This window comes from Myotis myotis, unplaced genomic scaffold (assembly GCF_014108235.1).
Source record: "Myotis myotis isolate mMyoMyo1 unplaced genomic scaffold, mMyoMyo1.p scaffold_m19_p_12, whole genome shotgun sequence".
NCBI classification, from domain to species: domain Eukaryota; kingdom Metazoa; phylum Chordata; class Mammalia; order Chiroptera; family Vespertilionidae; genus Myotis; species Myotis myotis.
Genome location: NW_023416316.1, coordinates 8297849 through 8318385, shown reverse-complemented (window position 1 = coordinate 8318385; position 20537 = coordinate 8297849). Strand labels below are relative to the sequence as shown.

The 20537-nt window shown below is 43.7% G+C and overlaps 1 protein-coding gene across 8 annotated transcripts in view; it reads right to left on the bottom strand.

The window, feature by feature from the left end:
- The window catches only part of ZNF618 (zinc finger protein 618), a 148237-nt gene extending 137000 nt beyond the window's left edge, over positions 1-11237 (bottom strand). For 5 of the 8 annotated variants that reach the window (XM_036329768.1, XM_036329770.1, XM_036329771.1 and 2 more), the window contains exon 1: positions 11087-11237. In XM_036329768.1, the coding sequence (XP_036185661.1) occupies positions 11087-11119 (33 nt within the window). In that variant the 5' untranslated portion in view covers positions 11120-11237. The remainder of the gene's footprint in view (positions 1-11086) is intronic. The other 3 variants (XM_036329773.1, XM_036329774.1, XM_036329776.1) reach the window with 1 other exon arrangement.
- Between the last annotated feature and the right edge of the window lie 9300 nt (positions 11238-20537).

Below are 20537 nucleotides of genomic sequence, written 5' to 3'. Positions count from 1 at the left end.
TACAACGACATAAGAAATTTCAAATATTCTGGCAGCCCCATTGTTTAAGGAAAACTAAGGTTAAATAGTGAAATTAATTTTAATAATGTATCTTATTTAAACCCAATATATAAAATGTTATTTCAACCTGTAATCGATATTTTTAAAAGTATTACTGAGATCTGATCTTTTACAGTCTTTTTATCCTACTAAGTCTATAAAAAATGGTGTGGATTTGACACTTACAGCACACCCCAATTCAGGCTAGCCACAGTTCAACTGCCCAATTGCCACATGTGGCTAGTGGTTACCAATGCATACCGGCTGGCACAAGTTTAGGTCATCCCTACTTACCTTTTTAGCTCTAGACTTCTCTGATCCAGAAAGAAGACTAGACACACACACACACACACACACACACACACACACACACACAAAACAAATTCCACCTCAAGCCAGTAGCACCCCAGGGAAGTTTTTCTTCCCTGAGGTTTCATTTCAGGCCAGTTTCAGTTTTATTTCACATCAGTTTCACTTTCTGCTTTTCCAGCATACAGTATAAGAAACACCCTTCAATTTTTATAGTTATTTTTCCCAGTTGATAAAATTACAAAAAAAAAAAAAAATTTTTCCCCAGCATCCAAAAATGTCTCCATCGAGCCTCCCTGGGTATTCCAAGTGCCCTGGCTATGTCTACTTGGCTAGCAAAACACTGAGCCCCAAATGAAACAAAACACAAATTCTCTGCAAAATTTCAGCCTATGAAAATTCCCATCCGTCATTCCCTACAGTAGTGTTGGGACTGGTGGGACTCGTCTGGGGGAGGCTCAAAGCTGAGGGGCAGAAACGGCTCAGCCCTCAGGCATGCTGTCTTGGACAATAACACAGCCAGTAAGTTGGCCAAACAGCTACTGACTTTGAATGTTACCAGCAGGCCAGGGGCTTGCCGGGGGACACGGGGGCCTCAGAGACACTAAGGCCTCCTTTGCTTTGCAGGCATCATTTCCACCCATGCAAAAGATATCCAATTTCTTTCTCCCTGGGCGCCACCCCCCATCTCCCACCCCATCCCACCCCCAGGACCAGGGCTGGCCCCTGGGAGTCAAAGATCCCATCCCTGACACAAAGCTCGCTTCACTAGAAAGCAGGCTTCCCGTGTTCACCGCAGACAGGGGAGCCGCGCACCACCTGACTCCGTTTATTCTCCTTAGCCTATATATGAAGCCGCCTTCTGCTTTGTCAGCCAAAATATTTATATCATTTTTCTGTCAACTCAATACCATCCTCACCTCAGCCTCCCTCCTTTCCCTTTTAAGAGAAGAAAGGGGTTGTCGCCAACATGCTTCTCCAGTCCTCCCTGTTTATGAAGCACTTCTGAGTCCGCTGTGGGATGCCTGCAGGAGGCCTGTGAGGGGTGCATGAGTGGACTGTTGGCCCACTGAACAGATAAACAAACAGGGGCTGTGTGAGTGGGCCCAGACCCAGGGCCTCCCGGGACCAGGCAGGGCACAGACATGAATGAAACGGGAGGGGGCAGGAGCTGATCTAACAGGACAGCATATACCTTGTCAAAGGTTTAAAAATTCCAAACTTTTTAACCCTTACACTGGCAAATAAAATAAAATACAAGAGAAGGGACCAGTTCACCTTGTGAGCACCCGTCTGGGACTTGGTTTAATCAATGTACCTAGCAGGGCACTAATAGTTAGTGCTAGTTACAAAAATTAACACGTGTTAAAAAATAACACCAGGGCCCGGCCAGTGTGGCTCAGTTGGTTGGAGTGTCGCCCTGTACACGAAAAGATCTCAGGCTCCACTCCCCAGTCAGGGCACATACCCAGGTCGCGGGTTCAATCCCCCGTGGAGTGCCTACAGGAGGCAACCAATAGATGGATGTTTCTCTCTCTCTCTCTCTCTCTCTCTCTCTCTCTCTCTCTCTCTCTCTCTCTTTCTCTTCCCCTTCCTCTTTCTAAACTCGATAAAAAACATACCCTCGGTTAAGGATTTTTTAAAAAGCAATTTAAAAAATAAAGCATACATATGTAGGGCTTTGGTTTAAAAAGTATTTTCAAATATGTTATTTCATTTCATTCTTGTGCAGGATTATTCCATCCCATTTCCCAGATGTAGAAATTAAGATTCGGAGACTGAGAAACCCATCTGTGGTCTTACAGCAAACCCATCTGTGTGTAAACAGCAAACTTGTGGCAAATCCAGGTCGCCACCCGGGAACCCCAGGGCCTGCCTCGCCCCTCTGCCATGGCACCTGAACGACAGGAAGTGAGCAAGGGATGCCTCCCCATCCAGTGGCCTCGCCACCAGAATCTCCCCTTGGAAACCTGATCACTCCAGGAGCAGGCAGAAGCAGGTCACCCAGCCCTGCTTTGATGACAACCCCGAGGGTATCTAATTATAACAGTCAAGAGCCTCTATTTCTCAAGACCAAATTAACTTTAATTCCTTTTGACGGATGTATGTGCAAACAGTAGGAAAAGCACTGGTTGAGGAGCTAAGAAATCTGAGGCGTGACGTTCCACCTCTGCCTATTCACTGAGATTTTGGACAAGTCACTCCACCTCACTTCTGTGTGTGTGCGTGTGCGTGTGCGTGTGTGTGTGTAGATAAAAATGACAAATTGGCTTTATGTCCCATGCTAAACCATACTGACTGTTGCATCATACTAAGGAGGGCTCTGAGGCCACAGGCCAGACTCAATGGAAGAGGCCTATGCTCGATTAGCAATGCCTGCCACAGGCTTGGAAATGGGGAGCGGTGGCATGAATGTTACTTACTGACCATTCCTGGATTAGATGATGTACAAATAGCATACTGTAAGTGAACAGCACCTTACCCTTCACAAAGCTTCTTTCTCACACCCCTCACAACTTTTTACAAGAATCCTGCGCCATACCCATCACCACCACCACCATCACCACCACCACCATCATCATCATCACCATCACCATCATCATCGTCGTCGTCGTTATCCCCACTTTACACACAAGGAGACAAGGTGCAGGGAAATGAAGGACTCTGGCAAAGATCACAACATTATAACTGATGGAGCAGAGAGGGAAGCCACGCCCTGCCCCTGGAACTTCAGTCTGTTCATTCCACCCCTGGAAATGTCAGCCTGGTGTGCCGCCACGGGGCAGGCCAGCTCACGCATGCGGCGGTACAGAAGGGCCATTGCTTTCAAGGCATCACCACTCCCCGCCCATGGCTACTCAGGCCTTTAAGAGAAGCAAAGTTATGAAAGGAAAGGGGTGCAAGCTCAGAGTTCCAGAAGCTTCTTCGCAGGGTGAAGTCCTGCCTCGCTGTACAATGGAAAAGCCAAGCCCAGAGATAAGTGAGTTTAAAAAAAAGTAAAAGTGCCTAACTGGAAATCCCTAATGTCACAGTGCACCCCACCAGGAACAAGACCCTGAATTCCAAGGTGCTGGAGATGGTTAGATACACCATTGACTTTGTAAGCATTTTTCGAGAATACAAAAAAATAAAATAAAGTAACAAGAGGGAGAAACAGTGTGCTCACAGAAGACTTGAATTGTTACACACATCCCAATTTCAGATATGGGAAAACATGGGAATATGGCCCTTGAGGAAATATGGCCTACCTCAAACCTGGATCCTGTGCTCACATGCTAAGCTGATCCATACATAAAGTGTTAAAAAATAGCAGTGGTTTATAAAACTTACTGGAAAATGATTAAGCAAATAAACAGACTGTTCTCAGTTTTCTCCCATAAATTTTCCTGAACCTTTGGCATCTGCAAACCAGAAACCAACCAAACATGGGGTCTGGTTGAACACCAAATTACACAACTACTTTACATTTAAGAGACCATGTATCCGGGGGTTCTGCAAGCAGCCCCCTGATGTCCAGTTCCTGGGCCTGTGGCCAAGAAGACCAGCTCCTAGAGCAAACACCCGGTACTGTTGAGATTCTCAAGGCTTCCCCCTTTCCACATCCTTAGAAATTGAGTCCCATTCATCACACCTGCAAATCGGCCATCTGGATGATGAGCCTAGAAGGCCCCCAAGCCATTTTAAAGAAATAGTTTACACAACAGAGTGAAGGGGGTGAGAACTTTTAAAAAAATTCCCCGAGACATGTAAAGTCAAAGCAGCAGTATTCCCACCCAACAAGCCTCCTCTACTTTCTCATTCCAAGGGGCCTATGGCTTCAGAGCCAGCTCTAAGGAAAGAGGCTATGGCTCCTTAATCAAACACTGATTTTGACCAAATGGCCAAACCCAAAGTGGTCCCCTACTCTTCACTGGACTCAAGTCCTACTGATCTGAGCTGTTTCCAAAAATCAAATTAAGTCATCAAATAGTTATTGAGCTGCTGCTCTGTGCCAGGCCCTAAAATGAATAACCCATGATCTCTGCCCTCAAGGAACTCATGAGCTGGCCGGAGAAACAGAAATCTAACCAACCAATGCTCATCTGTGGGTCCAGAGCACGTGGGAAGTACCTCGGAGTGGGGAGACATGAACTCTGCCTGGGGAGGCCCGGGAGGGCTCCAGAGAAGAGCACGTGCAGGTGGTCTCGAGGGGGTCTGGTTTCTCATGGAGCGGAGATGAACGAGGGGATCGGCGCTAGAGACAGGAGGCTCAGTGTGAGCAGAAGCTCAAAGTACACAGTTCACCAAGATTAAGATTTATGGCTTTTAAACACTGTGCCACAGGCTTGGAAACAGATCCAGATCTATTCGGAGGAGCTAGACTAGAGCCTCCCTAGAATTAAAGCATTGAGAACACCTTTGACGAGAAAGATGTAGAAGGCCCAGGAGATGTCTCATCTTGTTCTGTCTTAAAACCACCACCAAAAAGTGGACCTTTTCAACTATTACCTACCTTCGCCCCTGGAAGATAAGCCAGCATGTTTTATTTTGGGGACTCGTTATTGGGACTCAAATGGAGATCCACTGGCCACTGGATCAAGAGATAACTAACAAGTGCTGACCACCTTCCAAGGACCAGTTTCAAAGGATTAGCTGGGTGTTTCCATAAGCGCTGCTCCATTTAACTGTAAAACAACCATTCAAGGTCAAGATTATTCCCCTGCGCCCCCTTTCTTCCAGATGCAGAAGCTGTGGTTCCCAAACCAGAAGTGACTTTCCCAAAGCAATGCCAAGCTAACCGTGCCATGAGGCTGGATTTCAAACTCTAGTCTGGCCGGCCTCAAATCCAGCTTTCCATCTCACCAACTGGATGAATGTCAGAAAATGTCTGAGCTTCTGACCTAAGGGCTATCCTGGGGCAATTTCCTGGTGGTTCCGCATTCAGTTCAGAAATGAATTTCACCGACAGATCATCTTTGCTCCACCTCCCTCCTCCCCTCGAACCCCAACGCCGGCCTTACTCACCTGCTGTCTTCTTATATCTTCATCCTTTCGATCCATACTTTATTTAAAACCCACCTCCTACAACTGTCTCCTGCACTTTTCAACTTCAATGGCACACATGCTGGAGTTTCTAGCCATCATTTGTCATGTAGAAGCACAGCATTCTGGTGTAACCCTGGCAGAAGGCTGCTTTGGGACAAATTAAAGGGAGGTGTGAACCACCTAAGCCACAAGAGGCTAAATCAGGGGTGGGCAAACTTTTTGACTCGAGGGCCACAATGGGTTCTTAAACTGGACTGGAGGGCCGGAACAAAAGCATGGATGGAGTGTTTGTGTGAACTAATATAAATTCAAAGTAAACATCATTACATAAAAGGGTACGGTCTTTTTTTTTTTTTTAGTTTTATTCATTTCAAACCGGCCGGATCCTGCGGCCGTAGTTTGCCCACGGCTAGACTAAATGGATGGAATCAGCACCACTATCAGCGGCTATGCCCCTGAGCAGATAGGGCTCAGGAAGGAAGTCCCATCAACAAAACCAAGAGTTTTAAAAGATGCGTCACTAACGTTCTGAGGCCACCAATAGCAACTAAATGGAACACTGGTCTGACCGTGTGCAGTCCAATACAGAAGTCACTAGCCACACGTGGCAGCCGAGCACATGAAATGGGGCTAATTAAGAAAAGACTTAGCACGCCCCAAAGAAAGAATGTAAAACACCGCGTTAATAATTTTATGTTACTGGCCTATTGAAATAGTGTTGTGGATATATTGGGTTAAATAAACTATATTATTCAAATTAATTTCATCTGTTTCTTTTTCTCTTTTTAAAGGATTACTAGAAAATTTAAAATTACACACTGGCTCACATTTGTGGCTCGAATCACGTTTCTATTGGACAGCACTGGTCTGACACATTTAAAAGATGAGGGGACTGCCACAGCAATTCTGGAGTGTTTATGAAGTTCATACCCACAAAAAAACACACACACACACACACACACACAGTCTGATTAAAATTTAAATACGACACAACCATGAACTCTCACTCCAGAACAATTCCTCTGCAATCTGAAGTAAAAGTGAGGAACAGAAGTCATTGTGACTGCTCTCCCTCCCACCAAGGGAGGGATTCCAAATGACTCAAAACCTTCTTTCCAGCAAGAAAACCTGGCAAAGACGCGGCCTTCGCTCTACACCTGTCCTTCAGGCCTCCTCCAAGGCCAACAAACTGCGGCGCGAGCCTGAGCACCAGGCAGCCTCAACCAGGGGACACACCTGTGGCACAGGGCACCCACCCCACAGGGTTCACGTAAAACTCAGCCAGGATAACATATGAGAAAATAAAGTATGAGCAGGAAAGTGTAACTGCGGTGCATCATGGGGGATCATAGTCCAGCACCTTCCAAACTCTGTTTCACCATGACTCACAGTAGCAACTCCATTTCTTATCATGCAACATACATGAGCAAACATAAATAAAACAAACGTCTCATGAGACAACACTTGCTTTCAGTACTGTGCTATGCCTCTGCTATTTTTTAATGCTGATTGTGATCCACTAAACTGACTTTACAATCCACGAATGGGTCGTGGCACAGCCTAGGCTGGGTATGGTAACTAAGGTGCACTCCCCACTCTGTGATACGACACTGCACCCCTCTCTCCAGAATATGGACGTGAGCTCAGAATCCTTCCAACACAAGGATTCGGGCAACCACAGCCAATCACCTGGAGGCAGAATTAGAGATGAAACTTATTTATTATTGTTGTTCGGATCCTAAGCTCTCACTTGACAGATGCAAAAACTGAGGTCCAGAAGGAAAAAGTGACTTGTCCAAGGACATACAGCAAGACTGTGGGAAAGCTAGAACGCCCGCGAACCCACAAATCTACTTCACTTTGCACTGGCAGGTAGGAGACACAACGGGCACAAACCATTCCAAGAACGTGGAAAAATTCAAATTTCATCGTGACCATGAAAAGTCAATTATACCGCCAGCAGAGCACAGCAAGGAAGTTCTTATCTCCCCACCAAGGAGAAGACTTGAGGGTTCTGAAGTCCGGGGAAGCAGCGTGCCAAGAGCTGAGTCAAAGGTGGGGGGGAAATTGTATCTGACGATGGAGGAGTTTTTAAACTCTGTTTCTCAAGTGAAACAAACCACTGGCTGTTTATTTTCTAGGACCAAGGAAGAGGTCAGCCTTCCACTGACCAGCCATCTCTGTTGCTTTCCTTCAGCAAATGCAAGAGGCCTTGTTCAAGTTCACCACTGCGCAGGGCTAAAGTATAAGCAAACCCTGTTCCCTTGCTTGGTCCAAAGTCAAGCTATAAAGCAGGCCCTTGAAATTTCAAACCTTATTAGAAAAAAAAAAAAAAAAACCTCCTTAGGCTGAAAAGCAAAACATTAAGTAATAAGAGTCTCCACTGTGAAAGAGAGTATAAATGATCTTTCACCAAAATAACGCAGCCCATCATCAAATTACCACCCCTCAAGTCCAATTTGCCAGATTTTTTGCCCAATATTATAAGAGAGTGTGGTAAGCAGACATGGGCTAATGAAAATCAGCTCGTGTGTCCATTTCTGGTCACACTTCCATCTAAAATAGGAGGTGAGAAAGGCAAGGCCCAGGTCAGATCTCAATCCTGAGAGACGCCAATAGAAACAAAAGAAAACTGGCCCCGCCTCCAACAGTACCATCATGCACCTCGATTTCCTCTACAACAAACATGATCAGAATAAACAATTTTTTTTTTTAAGAGAAAAACAGGTCTACAAAACAGAAATGATTTTCCATTTCCAGCCAGGAGTTCCCTTTACAATGTAGACAACACAACAAAATTTCAGCAGAATGGAAGGAAGGCATCTGAGTTGTGTGTCAGGAGAGCCAGGACACACAAAGGAACATGCTGCAATTATTTTTATTCCTTGCACCAGTAATAACCTGTTATCTACAACCCTGACTTTTTCTCTGATGCCTGGTAGGGATGCCCACCTACCCGCTTCCCTGCCCAGGGCACAGCTCTCCTCTATCTCTGGCTAAACCCAGGTCTACTGTCTCATGAGGCCATCAGAACCCTTAAAAATTGTAAATTCTTTGACCGTCCTAGACATCGGCCTAAATAATTCAACAGGAAAAAAAAAAATTTAATTATGCTACTTAAAAAAAAAAAAAAAAGCTCATTCCAAATATGTCAGAATGTGGCCAATCAGCCCTAAAGGATTTTGTTACTAAAAAAATAAAATTTCCCAAATGCAATGGCCATGATGGGAAATGTCAAACCTCTACCACTGTCAAATATATTTCACAGAATTTGAATCCCCTTAGAAATCTGAATTTCTACAAAACAGGGTTGGGAATCCATGGACCGGGGCTACCATTTCTTCCAAGATCAGCTGGTGGCTAGTGAAAGGGGCACAGAGATTCCTCTGTGTGACCCACCATCAGTCGTGCCCTCCCACCCCCCACAAGATCCCACCCTGCAAATGCTGACAATATTCCCCCCTTGGGGACAGAAAAATTAGAACATTTTGTGTTTGTTTTTGGTTCAAAATCCCCAGCAACTTCAATCAGATAGTAATTCATTACAAATAACCCTTCAACTTTGGGTGGGTACCTTATTTTCATCTGTTAAATTTTTATTCGTCAATATTTGTCATCTAAAAAAAAAATTTTTTTTTGGTTTCACCTTCATTTGATTCATTTTAAAATCAAAAAAAATATCAAATGCTGTTAGCACATATGCTTTCATCAAGTAGCTTTGGGTTTGGCTTTTGTTTGTATTTTGATTTTTTTTCCTTCAAAAATTAAATTAAAATTTGATACTAGAATCAGCTGAATTGGTGTTTTACCCAATTTTTTCAGCAAAGTATTTCACTAGAGAAGTGGATGAGAATCAGAATTTTCATCTCCTCTCTGTCCTTCCCTTTTTATCTTTCCTTCTTGTTAAGTCAGTAAAATTTGTGCCTTAAAAATAAAAATCACAAACACCCCAAAATGATGAAGGCTAATGGATTTTTCTTCCCCTTTGAAACATAATCAAATTTGTGAAAAAAAATACCGAATGTTAATAAACTACCAAGCCCACACCACAATCAAAGAGGCCTCTGATCAATCTGGACTTTTTTTTAAATAATAAATTTTTCAAATTGGAAGAGTGAGCAAGCACAGAGAAGGGAAAATTTTCTTCCTCCAAGAATTCCTCAACCCTTGTCTTTATCCACTGATTCAATTGCAGGCCATAAAAGATGAGCTTCTATGAATCCACTGTTAGTTTTTTCATAATAATGTTAATTATGCATATCTTATTTTAATGGCGGTCTCTCCTACAAATCTGTGGGCTACTCAATTTGTATAATGTAACGAATTTACATTTTTTCCACTGAATATTGCTCAAAAAAGGTTTCTGACATTTTTTGAATAAAACAACAACAAAAAAGAAATGCCTAGACCTTTCAGAAAACAAAATCAGAAAACAATCTTAATTATTTCATCAAAACAAAACAGAATAACACAAACCCAACAAACGCAGGGAGAAAAAGAGAGGATTTCACTCTTAACTTTTCCAGTTTCTGTTTTTCTTTAGAACCTTGGGATTTAAATGCAGTAAAATGTAAATGCAAAATTGGAAAAAAAAAAAAAAAACACCTACAATTTCTGGGTGTGTCCAAAGCCAACATTTTAGGGTCTGTTTTCTCTTTTAAATCCTTCCTTCTTGGAAATAGAACTTAAATATTGCCAAATTGTGAAATTAGTCTTTTTTGCCCACGAAACTAAACAAGTTCCAAATTACAATGAAGTACAATTTCTAATTGCTTCATAAAGCCAATTTCTCCCAGTTTTCTCCAAACTCAACAATTTCCCTCTTTTCCTCATTCCAATTAGTTTTTTGCTCAAACTAAAATGAGTTGGGCAGCCAAATTGACTGGTTTTAGGAGGCTTTTTGCTTTCATCCCTTCAAAAACTGAATTCATTCAAATTCCAGCTTAATTTTCATTTACATATTATCTGGATTTGGCTTCAGAAATAAAAACTGCCTTCATGCTGCTGAAAAAAAATCAAAGAGAAAATTTTCACCCCAAAAAGAAAAAAGAAGAATCCCTTTCCCCTCCACTGATTTATAGTGCAAACTTTTGAAAAAATAAGAAATAAAAATTATTTCTTTTCAATTTTAATTTCTTTTTTATTTACAGAATAGTATCCTCTAGGTGGCGTCGTTTTAATGGGAAAAAACTACCGTTTGAAGAAAAATTAGAAAAAAAAAAAATGAGAAAGGGAAATATGGCCTAAAAAAAAAAAAAGATTGTTGCAAAGATGGGGGGCCAGGGGAGGAAAGACCTCCCGGGGTTCGCCAGGCGCCGGGCGCGCGGAGAGGGTCAGGGGGAAATTGCAAATTTGGAGGGGAGGGGGAAGAGCTGGCAGGGGTTGCATTTTTGCAAAATGTGAATTGTCCAAACTGAAATGGCTGCTCTGTTCTCTCACCGCTTTGTTTTCTGGGCTCCGGTCCGAGCCCGGGGCCGGAGAGGGCGCCGGTGGGGGTCCGGAGAGACCCCACCGCGTCTCCCACCCTCCTCGCACCCCGCGGCGCCCGGGGGGGGGCGATCCAGACCCCGACCCTCCCGTGGGCGCCCACAAAAAGCCCGCAAACGTGCCCGGGCACTTGGCATTTGGCACATCTGGCAATGAAGTGGCGCAGCGCCCCGGGCCGCGGCCCCCCGGGTCCCCCGCGCCGAGCTCGCCCCCGGCCCCCTCGTACCTGCGGAGCCGCCGCGCCGCCCGGCTGGTTCATGGGTCCGTGCGGGAGGAGGCGGCCCCGGCGCGTCCTGCTCCTCCCGGGCCGGGCTGCCGGTGCGCGCACAATGCCGCCGCCGCCGCCGCCGCTCCCTCCTCCGCCCGCCCCGCTCAGGCCGGGGGGGCGGGGGCGCGGGGGGGGCGCCCGGCCCTCGCCCCCACCTCCAGCCCGCACCGGCCGCCGCCGCCGCCGAGCCGCCCCTCGCGGGGCCGCCGCCGCCCCCGCCGCCCTGCCCGCCCCCCCGGCCCCGCCGCGCGGCCCGCGAGCCCCGGGCCTCGGCCTCGGCCTCCGCGCCGCACACAAAGCCGGCCGGGCCCCGGGGCGGGCGCGCCGCTCCCGCCCGCCCGCCAGCCCCGGGGCCGCGGCGCCCCCGCCCCCCAAACTTTCCCGCGCCGCGCCCAGCCCTCCCCGCGCCCCCGCGCCCGCCCCCGGCGCCCTCCTGCCCGCCCCCCGCGCTCCAGCCCCTCCGAAAGGTCATGTTCACGTTGGGAAAAAAGTTTGGGGAGCTGCCTCCCCGCGGAACACAAGGGGTTAATGGGAACTCTTCTTCGGCTCCCCCTTCACCCCCCAAAAAATCAGATGGATTTTTTAAAAATAAAGTTTGAAGAGCTGGCCTTATGGAAGGCTCAGTGGAGATGTCCCCGTGGCCGCCCTCCAGACATTCCCGTGTCATGTGGAAGTTTGAAGAGATGGCCCCATGGCTGTCAAGAGCAGTCAGGGGAATTTTCCTAGCCCCCCACTCAGGCTGATTTTTAAAATAAATATTTGAGGAGCTGCTTTATAATTATGTGAAATGTGGGGTGAACAGAGTATGTCTATTTACCCTAGTCCAAAAAAAAATGTTTAAAGAACGTTTATTTTATTTTTTTATATATATATATATATATTTTAAAATATATTTTATTGATTTTTTACAGAGAGGAAGGGAGAGAGATAGAGAGTCAGAAACATCGATGAGAGAGAAACATCGACCAGCCGCCTCCTGCACATACCCCACCGGGGATGTGCCCGCAACCCAGGTACATGCCCTTGACCAGAATCGAACCTGGGACCTTTCAGTCCGCAGGCCCACGCTCTATCCACTGAGCCAAACCGGTTTCGGCAAAGAACGTTTATTTTAATAAGTTTGAAGAAATGGCCCTATGTAAGACAAGAGGGTTAATAAAGGTTAGAGGGGGGTTAGCTCCCTCCCATAGCCCCCGATCAGGTTCATTTTCAAAAGAAAAACTTGAGAAACTGTTTCTATGCGAAATAAATGGTGAACAAGAATATTTCTATCCAACATCCTAAATAATCACTTTTTTTCTTTTTCTTTTCTTTTTTTTTCTTTGAGGAACTGCCTTCTTGTGATTTGGGAAATTTTAAAGGGGATTTTTTTTTCCTGTTCTCCTCCTCACCTGTCCCCAAAATCAATTCTTTAAAAAATTAAGTGTGAAGGGCCTGCTCCCTAAAGAGACAGAGGGATTACTGTGTCCATCCTACATCTTCTACAATTGATTGATTTTTAGAATAAAAACTTAAAGAATTGCTTATAGATGAGATGAGGGAAATCTTTCTTTCCCCTTCCCCGAGAGAAAACTATGAGGTTACTTTTTAAAAATAAAACCATTAGAAATTAAGGATAAACAGGTATCTTTGCACTGACCCCACTTTTAAAAAAAAATCACACAAAAGAAGTTAAGAGCTGGATCGATATGAAACAAAAAGGATTACAGAATTTTTTTCTGTGCACTCCTCAGAAAAGTTAATATTTTTTAAATGCCAGGAAACTGCCTGCTGGCGTGGCTAAGTGGTTGAGCATCAACCTATGAACCCAGATAGATGACGGGTTTGATTCCCGGTCAGGGCACATGCCCAGGTTGCAGGCTCGATCCCCAGTAGGGGGCGTGCAGGAGGTGGCCTATCAATGATTCTCTCTCATCATTGATGTTTCTATCTCTCTCTCCCACTCCCTTCCTCTCTGAAATCAATAAAAATATAGTTTAAAAATAAATGTCAGGAAACTGAGGGACAGTATAGAAGACACATCTTTCCCCTGAAGAATGAAATGTGGGAATATAGCTCTCCATAGGAGGCATAGAATTAAGAGACACACTCTTACCAGGGAACACACACACACACACACACACACACACACACACACACGAGGTTAAGAAGAGGGATCTTCTAACCATTCCCCCAATCCCCAAAAGTTGAAGAGTCATTAAAAATAAAGTGTCCATTTCCCCTCCCTGCCAGCCTGCCACCCTGGCATAGGTTCAGCAGACTTTGCCAAAGCTGGTGTAAGGCAGGCACCAAAGGGATCAGGCCAGCCTGCAGAGTTTGGCAGAGTTGGGCTCCCATGAGCCCTGGGCATACTTGCTGGCCGGTCAGCCCCCTGCCTGCTTGCCCCTCATCCACTAGGTCAGTGGTCAGCAAACTCATTAGTCAACAGAGCCAAATATCAACAGTATAACTATTGAAATTTCTTTTGAGAGCCAAAATTTTTAAACTTAAACTATATAAGTAGGTACATTGTTATTAACTTAATTAGGGTACTCTTAAACTGGCCTTTGCTAAAAACATCCTCAATCTGATTGAGGTACGTTCGCTGAGGTCGACCCCTTCCAACTCTCCCATCCACACTTGTCTTGTATACTTGTTTCCTCTATCTCCTTCTCTATATGTCCTCTCTATATGTCCAAACCATCTCAACATACCTTTCTCAATCCTCGACACTACATCTTCTTTCACTCCACAACGTTCCCTAAAACTAACTTAAAAAACTTTACTTAAAGTTTTAAGTCAACTTCGCACTGTACGTGCGCGCCCGCACATGGTATTTTGTGGAAGGGCCACACTCAAGTGGCCAAAGAGCAGCACGTGGCTCGCGAGCCGTGGTTTGCCGACCACTGCGCTTAGGTGGCTGAGGCCTTGTAGCCTGGACAGATGTTGCCAGCTTTGATGACTCTGGTTCCATCCCTGTGTGGAAGTTTTGGGGCACCTTCCTCAAGGCCAAGCCCTCTCCTCTGCCTAGCGGAGCTAACTAATCCTGACCGACCGTAAGCCCTGGAATAGAAAGAAACTGGACCCAAATAACATTGCATCGCAGTCACCAGACTCAGAGCTATAGGGGACCAAGGGGTGAGGGGGGACGGGGGGAAGAAGCCTGCTCTGGGGATCAGGGGAACAGGATGCAGTTAATATTCATTGAGCACTTACTATGTGCCCAGCACTTTATGCGTCGTAGGGCAGGCTTGGCACAGAGCAGACGATTGCTGGCAGCGGCCCTTCTCACGCTTGAGCAATCCTCAGAGTCACAGGGAGGTCTGTGCAAAGACTGGTTGTTGGGCCCCACCCAGAATTTGCCTTTCTAACAAGTTCCCCGGTGATGCTAAGGCTGCTGGTCTAAGGGCCACATTTTTTAAAGACTACTGCAATACAGCGAAAGGGACAGGTGCGGAGGAAGAGGAAGGGCCCCATTCCGCCTGTGGGGTCCACGAAGATCCCAACATCCCGCTGGATGGAAGGCTGGCTAGAAGCACCCATCCTCTCGGGATCTTAATCCGATGGCAGGGCTCTCTGGATCCGGATTCTTCCATAGGGACCTTGAGTAGGTGTGGGGACCCATGAACTAAGCAATTTTGGGTCGTAAGCAAACTTATGTCTATGTGGACATTTTGGGGGTAAAAATCTCTGGCTTTCACCATTTTCTCCAAAGGGTCACTTACGCCAACCTGGAATGACCTACAGCCTGCGTCCAGGGTCCTCTGGCCTGGAAAATCCTCAGGGTCCTTCTCGGCCACCTCTTCCTGGAATCACAGCGAGCCCTTTCTGCTTCTCTACCACCCACAGGCCACAGACACTGTCAGCACATCCCTGCTGGGAGCCCGGAGTGCACTCCACACCACCACGGACAGGCTGTCCTCCACAGGGACCCAGCCCTGGAGGGTCTGCCCTGTCTTCCCTCTGGGCCATGAAGGGCACGCTAAGGGGACGAGGGCTGAGCTTGCTGTGTTCCTGACAAGATCCCGTTTCTAAATGCATGCATCTCCCAAACCACTGGAAACCCTGCGGTCACCAGAGCTGTGAGGTATGCCTGCTCAGGAGGTAAACTAAGGGTTACTTAGGGGGGAAGGGCAGAAGAGGAGCCAAGTATTTAGTGAGAGCCCAGGGGGCTAGACCCGACCTGCTCAATGATGGGCTAGGCACCATATCGCAGGGGCGGAGTGACCACTGGTCAGAGCTGCCAAGAACAGACACTCATGTTAGGTGGAAACGGGGTCCAGTAGGGACCTCCGAGGGCTTACCCATTCTCTAACGGTCCATGGTTCGATTTGACACACCTACATTTATCAACTTCTGGGAACTTCACATCCCTGCCACACCCAGTCCGCTGCGCCCAGAATCATCGAGGCCGCATTAATACTATACCCATAGCGTTTAAGTTTTAAGAGCGCGTCTACTGCCTGGGTTCCAACCTTGGCTCTGGCCCTCACAGGCTACATGACCTTGAGCAGACAATTCAACCTCCCCTTGCCTCCATCTCCTCATTGCCGGAGACCAATTCCAGCATGTCATAATTTCAAGAGTTTCATCAAAAGGTTGATGAGACTTGGGGACTCAACAGGGTCGAGTCACACATGTAGTCACCTGTTGGGAATGGCTAAAGGCATTTCCCCAAACCTGAATAGGAAACTGATTGTGGCTGCCAGACAGTTAAAGGGCATCTTAATCTACATGTTATTGCCTCCTACTGGCCAAACACCTGAACAGCCGTAGGCTATTTCCCAAACTGACAATGCTTCTGTGCCCTTTGAAACCTTACCCTATGAAGTGTATTATCTCCACCTTGCCTTAGGACAAATGGTGTTAATAAAAGCAGGGGTCCTAGACAAGGAGGGACACTCTTCAGTTCCTTTAGCTGAAGGTCCTCTGAACCCCAATGCCTTTCCAAATTATATCTCGTCTCCAGACTCTTTATTAGTCTCTGGGTTTCTATGTCATCTTCGCGCAGCCCCTTTTCCAGATTCCTGAACCCTTCTTTTTTTTTTTTTAAGTATATTTTATTGATTTTTTTTTTTTTCAGAGAATTAGAAACATCGATGAGAAAGATCGATCAGCTGCCTCCTGCACGCCCCCCAGTGGGGATGTGCCCGCAACCAAGGTACATGCCCTTGACCGGAATCGAACCTGGGACCCCTCAGTCCGCAGGCCGAGGCTCCATCCACTGAGCCAAACCGGTTCGGCTCCTGAACCCTTCTTGATGCTGGGACATGAACCCCAGCATAAATGGACGCCCGAAGTGGGGCAAGAGCACCAACAATAAATGGCGCCCGAGCACCAGCAACCCTGGAAGCACCACCATTAATGGCGTTGGACATCTGGAAAAGAAGGATTCGCCTGAGCAGAAACACCAGTAATGGTGGTAAGAGTAACTATGCGTAGAGCCCATGTTAGCTTCGGAAGCCCACGGATCCGAAAGTGCATGAGTGATACTTTGTGTTTAAGTCAGATTATTATGGGGAAAATTTTGATAAGAGGGCAAAATTATAAAGAAATTGGAATATTAAAAGGTACTCTCTTTTTTTATGGAATTGTTTTTAATATATTTTATTGATTTTTTTTACAGAGGGGGAGGGAGAGGGATAGAGCTAGAAACATCGATGACAGAGAAACATTGATCAGCTGCCTCCTGCACACCCCTTACTGGGGATGTGCCCGCAACCAAGGTACATGCCCTTGACCGGAATCGAACCTGGGACCCTTGAGTCCGCAGGCCGACACTCTATCCACTGAGCCAAACCGGTTAGGGCTAAAAGGTACTCTTTTAAATCAGGCTGAAAAAAGAATGCCATGGTCATTTTTAATGTGGTTTCTTGTTCAAATTAAAGTCTTAATTTGTATTTGGAATCTCTGGTGTGGAGAGATTCAAAGGTGGCAGGAGAGGGCAGAGCTATAAGCTCTCCCACAATGAGATTACTTAATGTTTTGTTTAAAAATTACCGGAGAACATCTTATGATAACCAAATTTTGGCTAAGATAACCTTGGGTGCTAGTAATTACTTTGGAAAGCGAAAAAGGAAAAAAATTTAAAATCTGTTCTTCTAATAAGCATGACTTTGGGAAAAAATACGCCACCAGGTCATTTGCTGAAACTTCTTCCAAAGCAGGATGTGGGGGATGGGAAGAAGGGAGCCACATGGCAATCCAATATGGACGCCCCCTCCCCGAGTATACGCCTTCTCGTAATTGAAAAGTTTTACAAAATTTAAAAATGCGTCTGGGATTTCTGTGCACGTGTAAAGAGAAATGTGGCCAAAAGAAATGCGCGCAACTGTCCTGTTTTTGGACATTTAGATAGAGTTTTGAGCTGGAATCTCTTTACAAATGTACAAAATAAAACCCAAGACTGATTATTTCCTAAGAAAAATGGCAAATTTGACCCAAGGAAAAAGGATGCTGGCTAGATTCTAGGAGCAAGATTGGTATTTCCATAATAAAGAGTAGTTTTTAAAATGTTAATGAAGCCTGTTCCAAAGTTAACTTTTAGGCTGAAAAGAAAATTCAGTAAAATTGTCTTTGTTGCAAAAATTTGCTAAATGTGCCTTAAAATAATATTTGGATTTGAATCTCAAGAATTATTGAATAATATATTAATTATAAAAATCTAAATAGCCCAGGTAAAAAACTGGCCCTTTGTTAGTTAAAAAAGCTAGCTGCACCTTTCTAATGGAGGAAGGGCTAGCCTTTCTTCCCCCAACAGAACAAGCAGGTAGGCCAAAAATTTCCTGCCAGTGGCAACTTCTAAAGACAGGCTTGCTTCCCAGTTTCCCCTCCTTGGAAGAAAGAATGTAACTAATTTGCATTTTAATGGTTACCTGTTTCCAGTCAATGGCAGCCCAAGGCTTTGAGAGTTTGCTAAATTGAATTAGATATTCTGAAATAACAAAATGCTAAAATATTAATCTAAATTTCCCTCATGAAAAATCTAGAGGACAGAATTGAATCTATTGATTGTGTCTTGTATTTTTGAAGTTTATTCTTAAGAATATAAGGTGTCATTAATCTAAAAAAATGCAAAATATTTAACTTGCCAGCTAAAAGTTTAAAGTTATAGTTAAATTATATTGGGAGAAATTGTAGTTCTAGTAACTAAATGCCTAAAGTATAGAAATTTAATTTTAAGAAAATCTGGTGTTTTCTCTGAAAAAATTAGGAATTCAAAATATATTACTCATTGGTCTAATTGAAAAAGAGGATAAATTCTGTGATCCCAACCGAAATTTCTAATGCAAAATCCAGTTTAAATTTAATTGATATCTCTTAATAATTATACAAAGTATATAATCTTTAAATCATATATGCATATATATATATATATATATTTGATGATCTTTCAAGTTGGATTTCAAAACTATAACCAAGGAATAACCTTGAGGCTTTTCACAGGCCCTGAAATGTTTTCAAAGGTTTGTTCTCACTTAAAGAAAATATTTTTGAATTTAACCAAATTTAATATACTTGAAATCACATGGAAAGCTTTATCAAATAAAAATTTATAAATATATTTTAAGTTTTTGCCTCTAAGAAAGGGCAAAACAAGTTATTTTGTTTAATATCTCTTAAAATACAGCAGTGGAATTTTAAGATGTAATTTAAAAAACAAAAGCCCTCGCTGCCTGCATTTTAAATTAGGCTGGAGGCAGCGTTTGCACCTTGTGAATCAGACGTTGAAGTTTACTAAATTTACTAACTTTGCTTTTTAAATAAAAATACCTACTTAAATTACTTAATAAATTAACTTTTAAAAATATAATCAAGATCTCATATAAATTAAGTTATATGAGAAGCCAATATCTTTGTAAGCAATTTAATCCTAGTAAAGTAAATTCTTCTAAAAAAGATACTGAAGGCTTCCCATAATCCCTCTGTATATGCAAATAAGCCGAAAGGGAATACTGTTAAAAAATATAATTCTAAATTTAATAAAAAGGAGAAAATTTTAAAATTTTAAAATCTCTTTCACTAATATTTACAGAATAAACTAAAAATTGTTAAAATACCAAATCTGATACCAATAGTCACCATGATTGTAAGGAAAGTTTAATGTAACATAGCCTGGCATTATCAGTCAACATCAAAAAAGCAATATTTGTTAACATTTGTTGTTTGTAGTGTAAAAGAAAGACAAAAATTCTTTTCAGTTGAAATCCTCTAAGTATGGCCTGTAAAACTACTCTAGGAGTAAATAAAGATTTCCTTTGAACACCTGAAGGGCTGTAATTACAAATTAGTTACATTAGGCCTAAAGGTAAATAACTTATGTTTTTGCCTCCCTGAATACAGCCAATGTAAGTTATTCAAAGACTAGTTGCAGAAGTTTAGTTAGTATCATTTATTCTCTATAACCTAGGACAAGTAAAGTTAAAAATAATAATAGTAAACCTTATTTCAGACTAATTTAAATTGGCTAATTGAAATAAATAAATATTCAAGAAACTTAATTTGCTGTACAAGAAACTTGATCCTAAAGTATTAACTATAATTTTTATTGATGGTTCAAAAATTGCTTAACATACAATAAATCCAGAGCAGTCATATTTCTATACAAGAAATTGAAATTAAAAGTTATCAAGACTGCATTGTAAAATCTCTAAAAGCCTCCTAATATTAAAATCAAAAAAGGGGGGATAGTGGAATAATGCCCTGTAAGTAAAAGCCTTAATTACATCAAAAAATTTTTTACTTGAAAATTAATTTTAATTTGTAATGCTAATAACAAGACACCCATAAAAACACATATGGTGTTAAAATAAGCCAAAGGAAAATCATTTGGGCAAAAATAAAAAGGATTCCAAGTCTAATATATAGATAAGATTCCTTTATTAACCTTTGGTCGAGAATATGTTTGTATATTTCCAGAAAACTCCTCCAAGCCCATGTGGATTCCTGCAACAATGGATCCCAAGAGAGGAACTGACCAGAGTGCTCCAGTCACAGAATAGCAGTGGCCCCATGAGACAACAAGAAGAAAGACAGTCCAGAAATGAAGATGGTGAAGATGCCTTGCCATGCTAGCAGTCAGCAGCTGTGTATTGCTGCAGGTTGCCCAGGACCAAACCAGAGAAGGTCAGACCTGCATTGTCACCATCTGTCCACCATCCAGAACTGAAATATCATTGCTGACATGTACATATAAGAAACTGTTGGACATTGAAATTGGAACTCTAAGAACTGTTGGCCCAGAAAGAAACTTATTGCAATCTAATTCCTTTAATGCCTGGCAGCAATTTAAAGGGACATGATAGAATTCTGTCCTTTCAATTGAATTTAAAAATCTTAAAACATACATTCTTGTTAAATTTAAAAAATCAAAAAGGGTGAGATGCCGGAGACCAATTCCAGCATGTCATAATTTCAAGAGTTTCATCAA